This window comes from Liolophura sinensis, chromosome 12 (assembly GCF_032854445.1).
Source record: "Liolophura sinensis isolate JHLJ2023 chromosome 12, CUHK_Ljap_v2, whole genome shotgun sequence".
Classification (NCBI taxonomy): Eukaryota; Metazoa; Mollusca; class Polyplacophora; order Chitonida; family Chitonidae; genus Liolophura; species Liolophura sinensis.
Window position 1 is genome coordinate 14,205,192 of NC_088306.1, and position 16,480 is coordinate 14,221,671.

Below are 16,480 nucleotides of genomic sequence, written 5' to 3' on the forward strand. Positions count from 1 at the left end.
TTGTATAAAATTCCCCTTAGAAGTTTGGTACAATCTTTTAAAGTCTTGCGAGAACAAGCCGGGGAGCTAATCCCGCCATCGAGGGCCTTGAACCTTGTACGCAACAACCCTATCCCAGAATTCATTCCGAAGCATGCATGACCACAACCCACACAATCCATATATAACAGTTAGGTACACCAAATCCATCGGAGTTATATCCCTTAATTAATACCATTTTCAATGTATTTTTCAAGTCGCATCAATCAAAGCGACTATTGATAACTTTTTATTCAAGTGAAACGTCAAAAAATTTGCCCCCCCCCCCCCCCAGAAAAAAACAATCAACCGATAGCAATCAAGGGCTACTCTGATGTTTATTGCTTAAATTGTCAATATTACTCTATTTCTAGGCATCCTTGCCGCCAGTGGTCAAGTCTTACATTCTAATCCTGTTGTTTTAATTATCAACCATTTTAAGCGTATAATTTTCGTATTCAGTGAATTTACTAAGTGACCTTGTAAACTGGTTCAAGTTGTTAATTGTATTTTCAGTTGATGTGAATTTTCCTTTTATACGTGATAATTAAATTTATATTTTAGTACCATGGATTCCAGCATGACGGTGGATGCAGCACAAGTGACTGTTTTAGCATTATGACAAAGTTTATCACCATGCATGTGCTTTATGTCACATGCAAATATTTTTTTAAAAATGCAAATGAAGCAACAAATGTAATATTTTACAGCAATTTGCCGTGTAAATGAAAGTTTTAGTTAGCGGTATTTTATTACACGAATTTGGTAATATCTACCTGAATGAGGAAAATAAAAATACTTTATAGCAAATTTTCAAGTGGTAAATGAAATAAAATGTAACATGTAATGTGACAGTACCGGTATTTTAAGATATCTCGTGGGCTTATTCTGTCCATATTACCACAACATGCAAGACGGTATAATACAATGTTGGCAATTACATCCAAGGGTGACGAAGGGACCACAAAGGTAAGTCATGAAAGAGTTAAGTGGAACAGTGACATGTTCCTAGGCAATCAACAACATTTCAGCACACTATGGGCTTCATAACTTAGACTTTCTGAAAGTTAACACTGAGTCCCAACAATCAAAGGAAATAATGACTCAATTTCATCAAGAAACCACTAAATTCATCAACTGACGTAAATAATGACTCACTTATAGTGGAAGACCTTTTTTTCCTTAACCAACAATAACTGGCTGACAAAGTGGCTCATACTTCAGACTGGTACCAAAGTTTCAAAACAGTGCACTGATGCAGCAGCTAGACGAATTGTCACAAGCTGTTAAACGTCATTTAAAGAAAATAAAACCAAAACCTGAAGAAAATGATCCTCGCCTGATAAGAAATTTTATTATATCCTCTGATGCTTTAAGTAAAACAGGTGTTAATCCAAGTGGAAATCATTTTGTATTTGCTATAAACAAACTGATTTACAGTGATCCTTTAGGAGGAAATATACTGGATGATTTTGTATCTGAGTTTAAAATAGGCCTTAAACATTGTGGCCATGAAAGGCAAGAAATAGAAATTGTCTTGTGCCATGACCTCACATCGATAGACTGTTTTGGTAAGCACAAGTGCAATTTCAAACGTGGGTCAGTCTATCCCCATCAAAACCTGTGGTAGTCTCTGCTCCCATAATAAGATCTGCCCTTTGTGCCATAGAGCCAGGCCTATATAAATCGGTCTTAACATCAGCTCTTTCAAGTAATGATCAAACTTATAAAGTTAGCTATTTGAAGGACATTTCCAAATATTCATCTTTCTGAGACGAGTCATTTTCGAATGGATTTTTTCAGAAGAAATAGACCTATCTCTTCTATTTAAGAAAAGTGAAAGTCCACATATCTAGACTGTTCAGAATACTGTCCCAATGAAAGAACCCCCAGAAACTGAGAGCCTCGGTCAAAAACAGATTTGTAAAGTTCTAACATCTTCGCCCCAACGTTCTTATCTGTACGAATCCAGTAAAGCAAACGCAGAAGAGAAAAAATGTAGCCTTGAGTTTGACAATGGCGTTCATCACACTCATAGATTCGAACCCCAAATCACCCACAGTGTAAAAGAAAAACAGCCTGCACTCAAAATTTACCCAACTTCTTGCGAATCAAGTATTGTACAGCAAGTACCTTGTAATGAATTGGGTCTAAAGGATGCATTGCATATAATGAACTCATTTTCAAGAAGTCCAGAATGTATCCAAAAAATAAAAGATAGAACAGCTTTCTGCAGTGTTCAGTCCAAATTAACAAGTAAACCGAATGATACAAACAAGAACAAAACTGTTAATCGCAAAGTAACTGTAAAAGAAAAGACCGAAAATCTTTCGGTCCGTAGCAGCCAATCTCCTTCTTGTGCTGTTAGTAATACTGAGGCCCATCTTGTTAGGAAAGAGAAAAGCGGTCTAGAATTTTATGACGGTATTCTTCAATACCTAAGACATAATCCACAGGTAAGGCAAAACGATTCAGAGAAAAAACTAGATCTTAAGCTCTTTTCCGAAGCGTGCAAATCTAGCATTGTTAAGAAAGTATCCTGTAGGGATGTCGGATTCAAGGATTAAACTGCCTTAAGCCAAAAAACAGAATACCTCTTTTTTCAAAAGCACAGAATGTATCCCCCCAAAAAAGACAAAATACACTCCATTTGTAATTCTCAAAGCAGCTGTGAACCCCAGATTACCAACACCACTGAAAAAATTACAAGAAACAGTTTTAATCCATGTGATGATGATGACCATGCGAAATGCACTATTCAGTTTGATAAAAGCATTTTGCAGCACCTCAAATGTAATCCACAGGTCAGCTACAAAGCCTCAGAGACAAAAATAAATATAAGATTAATACGCGATTTCTCTGGCTGTGCAAAAACCATAAATGAACTCCATGAAATTGCATCGTGAGGACCCCACGACTAAATAGTAGCATGATCCATGTGCCTACGTATCAGCAGGCCTCGAAGATAATCACAATCTTGTAGCGTAGCAAGTCGGTAAGCAAAAATGTGGGGATCAAGGTCACCAGGTAAGAATAGGTCCAGACCGGATACACCTGGTTATGGATCGCCGTACTCAAGAAAATTTCACTGATACGACGGTATCCAACATTGTGGTGGGAGGAACCTTCCCAGTATGAGCTGGACAGAACTCACAGCGATCGCAGCGCCCAGAGGGATCTCGGTCAGGTTGCTGTGTTAGCACTCTAATCATTACGCATGCCAGGTTACAGAGGCCCTATACCCCATTCCATAGTGTACGTGCGACAGTTTGACATAATCGGCTTTAGGTGACACATATACTCTGTCAATAAAAAGTGTTACGCTGAGGCATTTGATACCTAAGTCAGTATGCGGATTTTTTTTTATTCTGGCCAGTGACAGAGATAAAGTATAACATGGTATGGAGTGATTTACACACACTTTTGATTCACCCACACTAAGGACCTACGCAGGTTTCAAAATACGACGTAATACAAGAACGAAATGATCAAGGTCCCTTTTTGATGTTAAAACTCTGGTAATTTTAACATCATGGGTTGGTATATAGAACATAAAACAAGCAATTAACAAGGGGTAGAGTCATCTTCAGATTTATGTTCTTAACATGTGTTTGTGACATGTGTAACAAAGAAATACGTATATATTATATAGCAAATTTATGGCTATGTATGACGTTTATTATGCAGTATTTTCGTAATACATCAGTTACTTTTTTATGATATACTTCTGTTGATGGTAGGGTTATTTATTTACTTCTTTGATTGATGTTTTACGCCATATTCAAGAATATTCACTTATACGACGACGACCAGCATTTTGGTGGGACGAAACCTGGTATAGCCCGGGGGAAAACCCATGACCATTCCTGCCAGGTTGCTACCAGATCTTCCCACGTTCGGCAGGAGAGGAAGCCAGCATGAACTGAAATTGAACTCACAACGACCGCATTGGTGAGAGGCTTCTGTGTCATTGCGTCGCGCTGTTGACGGTAGGTATCAGTTCAAGTATTCAATGCTGATAGCATTTGTAAGTTCCGTTGTGATGGAATTTAAGCAGCTACGGTAACCAACTGTGAATAATTTGTCTGTAAAATGTAATACAAAGGTAATTATTTTTGAGTTTTCCAGCTAACAAAAAGAATGGCGGGATTCACACCTGACCTGTAGGATTTGGTCAGCAAACACAACGGTTATGAGAATCTGTCCTTTTGTCCGTCCAACATCGCCACTGCCTTTGGGATGACTTAAACAGGAACTGAAGAAAACACTGCTAGTCAGAGGATAGAAGGTCTAAACTTGACACAAGAGAACGACGCCTTGCATGCTGCCTTACAGAAACTATTTGGGGAAATTAAAACCACGAACGCCGCATACACCCTTAGCACAGCTAACAACATGTTCGTCGACCAGAAATTCAAAGTGTTGGACGAATATTTGAAGGTGATCCAATCGTCATTCAAATCCCATGTCACAAACGTCAATTTCGCCCAAGATTCCGAAGGTTCCCGTTCAACCATAAATACATGGGTAGACAAAGAAACCAATTTAAAATTCCAGGATTTGATTCCATCGGGGGTGCTCACGGCGCAGACGGTAATTGTCTTGGTCAATGCGATATACTTTAAGAGAAAATGGGCCAAGAGATTTTCGCCAAACGTCACGTATTCGAAATCATTTCAGTTGAAGAACGACAAGAAAATTCAAGTGGACATGATGTACAAAAGTTCCAAATTCCCCCTAGGCTATCTCGCTGAGCTAGATTGTCAAATCCTGGAGCTACCGTACGTTGAGCATGACCTGAGCATGTTCATTTTGCTTCCAAGGAGAGCAAACGGCCTCACGCGTCTGGAAGAGTCTCTCACACCAGAAATACTTCAGTCAGTCCGGAGCTTCATCTTCTTACAACACGTTCAAGTCCATCTTCCGAAATTTAAACTAGAAGAAGGGGTGGAGCTTTCGGGCATCCTCCAGCAGCTTTGGATAAAGGACCTGCTCGCGGAAGGTGTGGCTGACTTGTCAGGTATCGATGGCACGAAGGAACTGTACGTCTCCAATGTCGTCCACAAGGCTTTCATCGAAGTGAACGAAGGGGGCACCGAAGCTGCAGCTGCCACAGGCTTTGGGCCTATTACCAAATCCATGACTCAGCATTTTATCGCGGATCATCCATTTCTGTTTTTTATCATGCTTAATCGGACTGGCGCGATTTTGTTCGTTGGGCGCCTTTCTCAACCGCAAGAGTCAGGGAAAGAAAAGGATGAAGTGTAAGAGCCATTGAGGATTGTATAAAATGTATGTTATACATTCCATACAGAACGGTTGGTGTGAAACATTTGGAAATTTCTAAGCTCTTATATTCGCACAGTTCTAAGTCATGATTTACATATTGCGATAATATCCCAAGTAAAGCATGTCTTAAAGTCATTCTGGTATTTTATCGGATCAGGTCGCTGGGTAAAGCTTTCCAATCTTATACGGGCACTCCTAAGTCGGGATTTTCAGGCTGTGTGTACCATGTGGCTGTGTGTATTGTGCGGGGGAGGGGGGGGCGTGTACTCTGGGGGTGTGGATTGTGTGGTGGTGTGAATTGTGTGGCTGTGCGTATGGTGTGGAGGTGTGTATAATGTAGGGGTGTGTTTTGTGTGTCTGTGTGGATAGTAAGGGCTGTGCATTGTGTGTGGGTGTGTACAGTGTGTTAGTGTGCATAGTGTGGAGGTGTGTATAGAGTGGTTGTGTGTATATTGGGAAGGTGTGTATAGTCTGGGGGTGCGTATAGTGCGTGGATGTGTATAGTGTGGAGGTGTGTATAGTGTGGGTGTGTGTAAATTCTGAAGGTGTGTATAGTGTGGAGGTGTGTATTGTGTGAATGTGTGTTAGGTGTGGCTGTGTACAGTGTGTGAGGTGTACAGTGTGGGGGAATGTACCCTGCTTGGGGTGTAGAGTGTGTGGGTTGTGTACAGTGTAGGGTGTGTATAGTGTGGCTGCGTGCATAGTGTGGCTGTGTCTATAGTGTGGGGATGTGTATAGTGTGGAGGTGGGCGTAGTGTGGCTGTGTGGGGGTGTGCATAGTGTGGGAGGTGTATAGTGTATGGGTTTGTATAGTGTGGCTGCGTGCATAGTGTGGCTGTGTGTATAGTGTGGGGATGTGTATCGTGTGGGGTGTGTATAGTTTGGCTCTGTGTATGTGTGGGAATGTGTATAGTGTAAGGGTGTGTATAGTGTAGGGGCCTGTACATTGTCGATGTGTGCATAGTGTGGGGTGTGTGTATAATGTGGCTGTGTGTATAATGTGGCTGTGTGTATAGTGTGTGGGTGTGTGTATTGTCGCTGTGTGCATAGTGTGGGGTGTGAGTATAATGTGGGTGTGTGTATTGTGTGGCTGTGTGTATAGTGTGGGGATGTGTATAGTGTGGGGTGTGTATAGATTGGCTCTGTGTATGGTGTGGTGATGTGTATAGTGAGGCTGTGTGTATATTGTGGCTGTGTGTATGGTGTGGAGGTGTGTATAGTGTGGCAGTGTGCATAGTGTTGGGGTGTGTGTAGGAGAAGAGAGATCGACAATCTTTCTTTCCAATAGAGAAAAAGGAAACCGCCCTAAAATAGCAAGAGTAAGAATAGATCTTGAATATTCTACTGTCCGAAGAAGGGCAATATTTCTGGTTTGTAATGGATGAAGATATTCACCACTGTAATTGACTGGAAGACACTGTGTGGGCAGTCAGAGACTGGAGAGTGCTCGGGCGTTCCATTCGGACAAACAATGATATGGAGGGATGGTACCACTCAATCAAGAAATATTCATTAGTATATGTTACCATAGTGTATTTTAGAATTGAAAGAGATTTATATATTCATTAGTATGAACATATTTTGGTGCTGGAATTAAAATATGCTTTAATATTTGATATGCTTTTCGTGAAAATATTTCTGATGCATAACTGTCAATATATTAGTATCTTTTGTAGTAAATACACAGTATGTTATCATAGTGTATTTTAAAAGTAAGAGAGATTTATATTTATTGGTATGAACATATTTAGCCTGAGGAACCAAAGTGTATAGGGCTTAAAACAGATAGACATATTTGTAAAAGTGTATAGTATTGAAAATAACAACAGTATGTATATCCAGATGTCAAAATATTCTCAGTCTGATTTTTGTCTTCATCCTTGCGAAGCTGAAGTAAAGGGAGATAACTTGTTGGTGTCTTGCAGAACTCCGCTTGCGAGGCTCTTCGCGGTCGTTTGTCTGAGTAGGCTAGTAGAAATAGTCTGAGTTTTCCTGAAATAAAGACATTAATAATGAACTACAAATTCTCATTACAAACAAATCGGATGAAATAAACCAGTCATTCGAAATAGCCACTACATAATCTATATTGTTAGGCGACCTGACCGTAGACGATTTAACAAAAGGTTTTAGACGATTTGAATTAGACGGGTTGTATTCTAGTCGACCACAGCGTAAATGTAAGATTAATACGCGATTTTTCTGACTGTGCAAAAACCATAAATGAACTCCATGAATTGCATTGTAAGGACCCGACGCCCGAATAGTTGCATGATCCATGTGCCTACGTAGCAGCTGGCGTCGAAGATAATCACAAGCTAGTAGCGTAGCAAGTCGGTAAGCAAAAAGGTGGGGATCAAGGTCACCAGGCAAGAATAGGTCCAGGCCGGATACACCTGGTTATACACCTCTGACTGTATCAGGTTGACTGGAGGCTGTGTCAGGCATGATTCTGACGGCCGCCTTGCCTTCAGAAACCCATAAACACATATCACGGCTGCACAAACAAGACGGCATGGTTTACACAAACATGTCTGAGGAAAGGTACTGGTCAATGTCTCATATAGAGGCTGGCCTCCAATCCGGCATAGTCACATGGTAAGATGCAGTGTACCAGTTTCATCACTAACACCTATGAGACTTTTTCACTTTTACCGACCTGCTATGAAACATAGAAAGCTTTTGTTACAAGCATGAAATATACAGTGTGTGTTACATGTTAATGGTGACTTCATAAACTTAATTCGCATTTTGAACTCAAACTGTCTGATTCCCAATTCTTCTTCCTTGTCTACTGTATGGAACTTTTGTCAGAATGGGGTGTCTCAGGCATGGTTGATGTTGGTTACATTTCTGTACCTGTTTAATGATATAAACTGTGTTTTTTTAAAGGGCACATGTGGGTGCACCACATTACCACATGTGGGTGTGCCGCATTACCACACGAGGTTTGTTTTACATGATTTTTTTATGCACACTATAGTCAATGTCATTTTCTTTGAACATAATTAGATTAACCTTAGTTACTGGTGGTTTATATATGATGTATATATTCATTGTATTCAAGATATGGCTGAAAACAAATCTGCCGCTACTGTCTGATATCAGTAGACCTTTAAATGGGCTTAACGCATATTATATGCATGTGCATAGAGTAAATGGGCGCAGATTCGATATACCGTCACTGATAAATGTATCTCCAATATGTCTTTTGCAATAAGTATGCAGTCCTTAACTACATACTAATATTCACAATGTATTAACTGATAGATGACCATAAATTTAAGTCTGATTTGCTGGTCGATATAATTTAGGCCTAACGTACAGGTACATGTACCTACAGGCCCTGATGCACGCGTACTGCACTCCCATACTACATGTACTGTTCATGTTCTGCAGTACTGTATTGAAAACATCACTAGCTGCAGTGAGTACATCTTAACTGATGTCTTGATATAATCAATATCTATATAGGCCTACTCTATGTGTTCTAGGGGATTCTGTAATTTCCCTCAAAGATAGCTACGACTGCTATTGTGAGGGATTTCATCCCATCCACACGCTATTTAACTCATAAATGTGTTATAAGGCACTCCTCATCGCCTTGATACAGACAAATCCATATTTTATAACGACTTACAACGAATTACAACTCTAAAAAAATCGTAGTCAAAGCCAAGCCTTTCCGGCTTTGTCGTCTGCATGAAACTCTCCATCTGACGGGTGTTTCCAGACGTCTACAATCCATAAAACACAAAACTTTCGTAAAAATATTTTTTACTTCAGTACAAAAGAATTTTTAAACTTGAGGCAAATCTTGTTGTTTAAAGCCTGATTGATCAATGAAATCAACCGACCCAAATGAACAAAAGTTTCAGCAGAAAATTTCACTTAGTCTTGCCTGCCAAGCCTTTCAACGTCTGAATTAGCGGACTTCCGCGTCCAGAAAGCGTAGCTTAAGAAGTGATCAGGTAACCTACAGGAGTTTAGGCCACAGTTAAATACCCGTAACAGGTGAGTAGATCGTGACGATCCGTTTTTTCCTGATAACACAGAGATAAAAGAATGCCCAACTCGATGACATGTAGAAAATGTCTACATATATCTATGCCATCTCCAAACATGCCGGTGTCGGAGCGAAACTGAAAAGGGGTGTATCTGTACAATGCCGGCATGGCGGCTTTGTACTGGTGATGTGGGTTGTCGAGATATAAGAGACCAACCGAGTACTCTGTTTGCTATTGTATATACAGAAAACTAAGAATATGTCAGTTGTATCAAATGAAATCCCGGTTAGAGTAGATCCAGCATTGAATATGTAGATGTGCCCGTGTACTTTTACATGTAGAAATGTACAACGTACCGTGTTACCGGTATATGTAAAGGTGTGTGTGACAGGCTTCACGCTTATTGTACATGTATCTTTCGGTATGTATGTAACATTGGAGTGTTGTACCTTTAGGAATTCGATCGAGTGGTAAATTGCGTTTTTCGAATTTAAAACGAATATCGCTCAGTCTAACCTACTTTGACATGCACCTAAACCGTACTAGTAAATGAACACATCGTTTTCCATTTAGTGCAAATCCACTGTTGTCAATTATGTTGCAATAGACAAATGCATTCACATGATAATAACGTAGACAGATACTGTTTAAGACTGCGGTGATCGACAGCCCTTAAACCTTTGATAAGCTAGCTGGATTTAAATATTTCCATTTAAACATAGGACTGTTTATGTATTGAAGGGACAGTAAAAAGGTAAAATAAAAAAAGGAGTACCAAGCGTCGTACTCAACAATGTTTCAGTCATATGGCGACGAAGGAATCCTTGGAGTGCATGTAACGTGCCTCCTTGTTTCAGGACGGATTTCCACCGCTCTTTTATCTATTGCTGCTTCACTACCACGACCTACCGAAAGCAAGTAACGTTACCGGCCCGAGCCATTATACTGATACGGGTCAACTAGTCGTTGCACTATCCCCTCCATTATTAGGAAGATGTCTAAAGGTGTGACCAGTATGTAGAGAGGAAATTAGAAGCACCGGTACAGTTATGAATTCAGAGCAATATCAATACAAGAACGTTTGCTAGAAAGGAATTAAGGTCTACCGATTTAAATATAATGACCAAACTTTGTTTCCTTATGAATTGATTTGATTACTTAAAACCGAACAGTGCAGGGACCAAGCCAAGAAGTGTGCGTACAAATGCACGTGTGTACAAATGAGGCACATTCACAGAGAGAAAGACAAAGAAGTATGTGTTTGTATGTGTTTGTATGTATATATGTATATTGAATCCATTGCCATCCGCAGGTTGTTGCAAGACTTTTCCAGTATGAACAGTATGAACGCAGCGATCGCATTGGCGAAAGGGTTCTCGGTCAAGTTGCTGTGTTAACACTCTAACCACTACGCATGCTATGTTATGTTAGCCCTTTACCCCATTCTGTGGTGTACGTGCGACATACTCGGCTTTAGGTGATACACATATTCTGTCACTTAGAAATGTATGACTCAGCGAGCTGAGGAATTCGATATGTAAATGGCAATATTTAGACAGTTTGAGTCAAAACAGGTCTTTAAAAAGTTTTCGTTGGGAGGTGTCACAACCCTGTTAGAAAATATGAGGTCGGTCACTTGGTATGCGGATGTTTGTTTTTCCTTTTTTTTATTCTGGCTAGTGAAAGAGATAAAGTGTAGCATGGTATGGAGTGGTGTACACACAGTTTTGATTCACCCTCAACAGGGGCTTACGCAGGTGTCAAAATACGACGTAATACAACCAGAAAATCCTCAAGATTCCATTTTGATATTAAAAATCTGGTATTTATAGGGTCATTGGTTGGTATAAAGAATATAAAAAAATCAATTAAAAAGGGTTAGAGTCATCTTCTGAATTGTGTTCTAGGATGGGTTTGGGTGGTAGTTTAATCGAAACACGATGACTGCCATGTTAAAATATATGCAAATAGCCGTAAAATGGTGACGTCATTTTGCATTTTTAGGTCATTATGGTGACGTAATGACGTAACTCCAAGTCTTGTCAGTGGCGTCCACATCTTTTGATTCTACTTATTGTTCTTGCTATTTGTAATAAAGAAACACGTGTGTATTATAAAGCAAATTTATGGCTATATGTGACGTTTTCTTTTTCCAAGATATACATCCGTTGATGATAGGTTTATTTTTTTATTTATTTATTTGAATGATGTTTAACGCCGTACTCAAGAATATGTCACTCATACGACGGCAGACAGCTTTATGGTGACAGGAAGCATGGCGATATTCACACGATACCTGTACGATCAGATCAGCAAGCAGAGCCCTGATGTAAATCTTCTCTTTCACCCGTTCAGTGGAGCAGTGTGAAGATGGCGACATTTACTGAGCAGCGTATATCGTGGAAGCCTTCACGGCTATAATAAATTTATTCTAAATCGAGTAGGGACATGTGGTGGCGTTGCAGTGAGCATGTACAACTAAAGGTGTGCGTGTGACCAGGCTTCTTACTGCGGATGCGTCGCTCTCTAGCTTACGCCATACATCACTGCCGCCAAATATCAAATTTTGTACAGAAAACTTGAACAACAAAAAGAGTTAAAATAATCAGAAAAAAATAATATTTCATAAGTCTATTGATAACCTTACGGGAAATTTCACAGGGAGATAAGTCACATGTCATTACCGTAATTGCTTAAATTCCAGTACACTGGTACTTACAAATGCTAGCAGCATAGATTAGTTGAACTGATACCTACCGTCAAGCGAAGTAAATCTTTGAAAAAGGCAGCGAGCTGTAGATTACTAATATATGTAATACGTGCGTGCAGAGTCCTTGAGGACTTCACCTGTGACTGGCTGATTGGTGTGGTGTCTGTGTTCATTTTGTGTCTGGTCTAGGATTGCCTCCATATTATGTACTGTATATACATGTATATGCAGCAGTGCGCGTTATAAGATATTAAGGTACAAATATTTATATAAACCAATGCAAAGAATGGTTATAGCTTACATATAATATCTGCCTTTAAATCTATTTTTATCTATCTTTGGTTTCCATGCCTCAAGAAGGTGCAAGAACAAAAAAATCTGTGATTAGATGTAACCGCTATCTATGCTCAGATGCGTCCTCTGCGTGTAGGGCGTATTTATCAAAAACTACCTCGAAAATCCGCTTATGTGCTTTTCTCTCCAATTTTGCTTTCTAAAGATCAATATTTCACACGGCATTTAACCTTCTTCTCGTCACAGGAACCATGGCAACCCACGATCAACAACGACATACGGCGGCGAAGGCCCCGGTCCCGAATGACCTTTCGCAGTTAACCAAAAGCATGGCGGAATTCACACGTAACCTATACAATGAGATCAGCAAACAGAACCCTGATGAGAATCTGTTCTTTTCCCCGTTCAGCATCGCCACTGCCTTGGGGATGACTTTAGCAGGAGCTAAAGGAAACACTGCTAGTCAGATTATAAAGGCTCTAAAGTTGACACAAGAGAGCGACGACTTCCACACTGCCTTCCAGAAACTATTTGGGGAAATTAAAACCACGAACGCCGCATACACCCTTAGCACAGCTAACAACATGTTCGTCGACCAGAAATTCAAAGTGTTGGACGAGTATTTGAAGGCGATCCAGTCGTCGTTCAAATCCCATGTCACAAACGTCAATTTCGCCCAAGATTCCGAAGGTTCCCGTTCAACCATAAATACATGGGTAGACAAGGAAACGAATTCAAAAATCCAGGATTTGATTCCATCAGGGGTGCTCACGGCGCAGACCGTCATAGTTTTGGTCAACGCGATATACTTCAAAGGAAATTGGGCCAGGAAATTTTCGTCAGACGTCACGCACTCAAAACCATTCCAGTTGAAGAACGACAAGAAAATTCAAGTGGACATGATGTACCAAAAGGCCAAATTCCCCTTAGGCCGCCTCACTGAGCTAGATTGTCAAATCCTGGAGCTACCGTATGTTGAGCATGACCTGAGCATGTTCATTTTGCTTCCAAGGAGAGCAAACGGCCTGACGCGTCTGGAAGAGTCTCTCACACCAGCAATACTTCAGTCAGTCCGGAGCTTTGTCTCCGAAACAGAGGTTGAAGTCCATCTTCCGAAATTTAAACTCGAAAAAGGGGCAGAGCTTTCAAACATTCTAGAGCAGCTATGGATAAAGGACTTGTTCGCGGAAGGTGTGGCTGACCTGTCAGGTATAGATGGCACGAAGGACCTGTACGTCTCCAATGTCGTCCACAAAGCTTTCATCGAAGTGAACGAAGAGGGTACCGAAGCTGTAGCAGCCTCAGGCTTTGTACCCACTCCCTTGTGCTACACGATGCCTGTGCAGTTTAACGCGGATCATCCGTTTCTGTTTTTTATCATGCATAATCGGACGGGCGTGATTTTGTTCATTGGGCGCCTTTCACAACCGCAAGAATCAGGGAAAGAAAAGGATGAACAATACTAGCCATTGAGGATTGTATAAAGTGTATGTTATGCATTCCATACAGAAGGGTTGGTGTGAAACATGTGGAAGTTTGCATTTCCGAGCTCTTACGGACACTCCTAAATCGGGATTGTCATGCTGTGTTACTTACACAAACGATGTGTATATTGTGGCCGTGTGTATGGTGTGGGGGGAGGGGGCGTATACTGTGTGTGTGGGCGGGGGGAACACCGAGCACTTGTTCAGTCTGAACTTGTATATTTAATTTGTGCTCATGTGTACACAGTGCTTATTAGTACACGGACCCTGTCTGTGGAATTTTGTGTATATTTCGTCATACACTCAGTTATACTGTGGATTTTCCCTCTTATTCGTGCATTTATGCCTGTATGGTTTTCCGCATTGTGGAATATATGCGTCCGTTTGGACTTGACACCGTTGTACATGTAAGTAGATTAGTATTTGTATAGACACTGCTATCCTTTCTTGTTAAACTTAAGTACTTTAGTATTTGTAAAAATATTGTTATCTGTTCTTGTTAAACCTAATAAATTGTTGTAAAATAAAATCTGCTGGTTTTGGTTACTTTTTTGTGCGGCTAAACTGGCGTGTATTTCGAACAAGCCATCTGTTTATAATACAGACAGTTTGGGTCGTAACATTTTAGTGTGGCTGTGTGTATAGTGTTGCTGTGTGTACAGTGTGGGGTGTGCGTGTATAGTTTGACAATTTGTATAGTGTGGCGGTGTGTATGGTGGGGTTGTGTGTATAGTGTGGGGGTGTGTATAATGTGGCTGTGTGTATAGTGTGGCTGTGTGCACAATGTGGGGTGTGTATAGTGTGGCTGTGTGTATAGTGTGGGGTGTGTATAGTGTGGCTGTGTGTATAGTGTGGGGGTGTGTATAGTGTGGCTGTATGCATAGTGTGGCTGTGTGTATAGCCTGAGGGCGTGTATAGTGTGGGGGTGTGTATAGTGTGGTTGTGTAGAGTGTGGCTGTGTGTATAGTGTGGGAGAGTGTACAGTGTGGGGTATGTACTGTGTAGGGGGTATGTACTGTGCAGGGGGATGTACAGTGTGTGGTTGTGTGTTGTGTGGGGGTGTGTAATGAGGGGGTGTGTAGAGTGCGGCTGTGTGTATGGGGGTGTGTATAGGGTAGATGTGTGTATGGTGTGGGGGTGTTTGTAGTCTGGCTGTGAGGATACTGTGGAGAGGGGGGAGGTGTATAGTGTGGCAGCGAGCATAGTCTGGGGATGTGTGTATTGTAGCTGTGTGTAGGGTGTAGGGGGTGTGTATAGTGTAGCTTTGTGCATAGTGTGGGGAGGAGGGGGGGGGGGGCGCTGTATAGGAGAAGAGAAATCAACAAACTTTCCTTCCAATATATAGAGCAAAAGAAAACCGGCCTAAAATAGCAAGAGTAAGAATCGAACTTGAACATATTACTGTCCGAAGAAGGACCTTACTTCTGGTTTGTAATAGTTGAAGAAATTCACCAATGTAAAGTACATTTCTGCTTACCTTGTTATCCCCATGTGTTTCTCTTGCAATGGATCCTTCTTCAAGTTTTCTAGATCACGTGACCTTCTGTGATTGATCGTAACCCACTCTTATGCTAATATAGGCACCCCGAGACACAGTGTACTTCGGAAAGAGCATTTAGTTTACCCCTTTTAGATGAACCTTCAAGCGATGTATTTCTGAGAAATTGCAAGTTTTGTTGATGTCAACCAGTAGTATACAGAATAGGAGTTCTGGCACACCCTCCCCTGGGGCCCTCCCCAGAACAAAATAGAGGCCCCCAGCCCATTCTCGTGTTCTATTAGACATACCAATTGCACCAGGTATACTTCGATAAATACAACGACAACATGCCAAAGGGTAGCAATAATTGCCAGTGGCTTTTCATCGGTTCCACGGAGCTCTGTGGTAAGAGTTGTCTGTGGGAGTACTGCGGGGTTCACCTAGGCCGTCTGCGGAAGAGTCCTGGCACCCAGCCATGTATTAGCTGTAGCCGGGGTGTTAAAAACCGGTTTCGGCTTTGCGGGGCCTGCGGATATAATAATGTCCAGACGTGTGAAAGGCAGCGGAGGCGCAAGGCTTTCTTGGACGAGTTCAAACGGCTGGTGGCTATCGAAATTCCCTATTAGAAAATCACCGTCAGTAGGTATAATGATGATGTTGGTATAACAGCGAGTACAATGAAACATCATCAAAAAGCACGAGCACTACGGGATGAGTTTGAGACGCTCATAGGTGTGCGGCCCAAGTACCCACGGTCCCGCATTGCCTTGGAAGAATTGCAGGGGATCCTCGACAGGTATAAAACGGCTGTGGCTGAGTTGAAGCGGCTGCAAGACAGCAAGAACTCCCGAAGTAACGAGGAGTTGAAGCAAGACGCCAGTAACAAGGAGTTGAAGCAAGACGTCAAGAACCTCCTCAGTAACGAGGAGTTGGATGAATTGCTAGGCGAAAAGCAACTAGAATTCATTAACACCGGCAGGGTTATAAGGAATCTCCTCCGGGTCTGGCAGATGAACGTACCCGAAGGCGTTTGGACGGACTCAGTAGCCTTCTTAGAAGAAGTTCGAGCTATTATTCGCGAGAAGCTAGAAGAGATCCTGGCACTAAACGGGGTTAAGTTCCAACAAGGCCTCAGGGTTCAGTTGCGAAAGGGCAACGCCGATGGCAGTGAAGACTATACCAGCCCAGTACGACACAA

At 41.4% G+C, this 16,480-nt stretch overlaps 2 protein-coding genes across 2 annotated transcripts; both read left to right on the plus strand.

Moving 5' to 3' along the window:
- The first annotated feature begins 945 nt into the window (after positions 1–945).
- Positions 946–5,454, plus strand: LOC135479725 (leukocyte elastase inhibitor-like). The gene is given in 2 exon segments (XM_064759628.1): positions 946–987; positions 4,186–5,454. Coding segments are annotated over 2 exon segments (1,143 nt in total). The 3' UTR covers positions 5,287–5,454.
- Positions 5,455–9,246: 3,792 nt separating this feature from the next.
- On the plus strand, positions 9,247–14,315 carry LOC135479440 (leukocyte elastase inhibitor-like). Its single transcript, XM_064759267.1, has 2 exons — positions 9,247–9,321; positions 12,565–14,315. Exon 2 carries the CDS (start codon positions 12,570–12,572, stop codon positions 13,782–13,784), a length of 1,215 nt encoding a protein of 404 aa, XP_064615337.1. The 5' UTR covers positions 9,247–9,321; positions 12,565–12,569; the 3' UTR covers positions 13,785–14,315.
- The last annotated feature ends 2,165 nt before the right edge of the window (positions 14,316–16,480 follow it).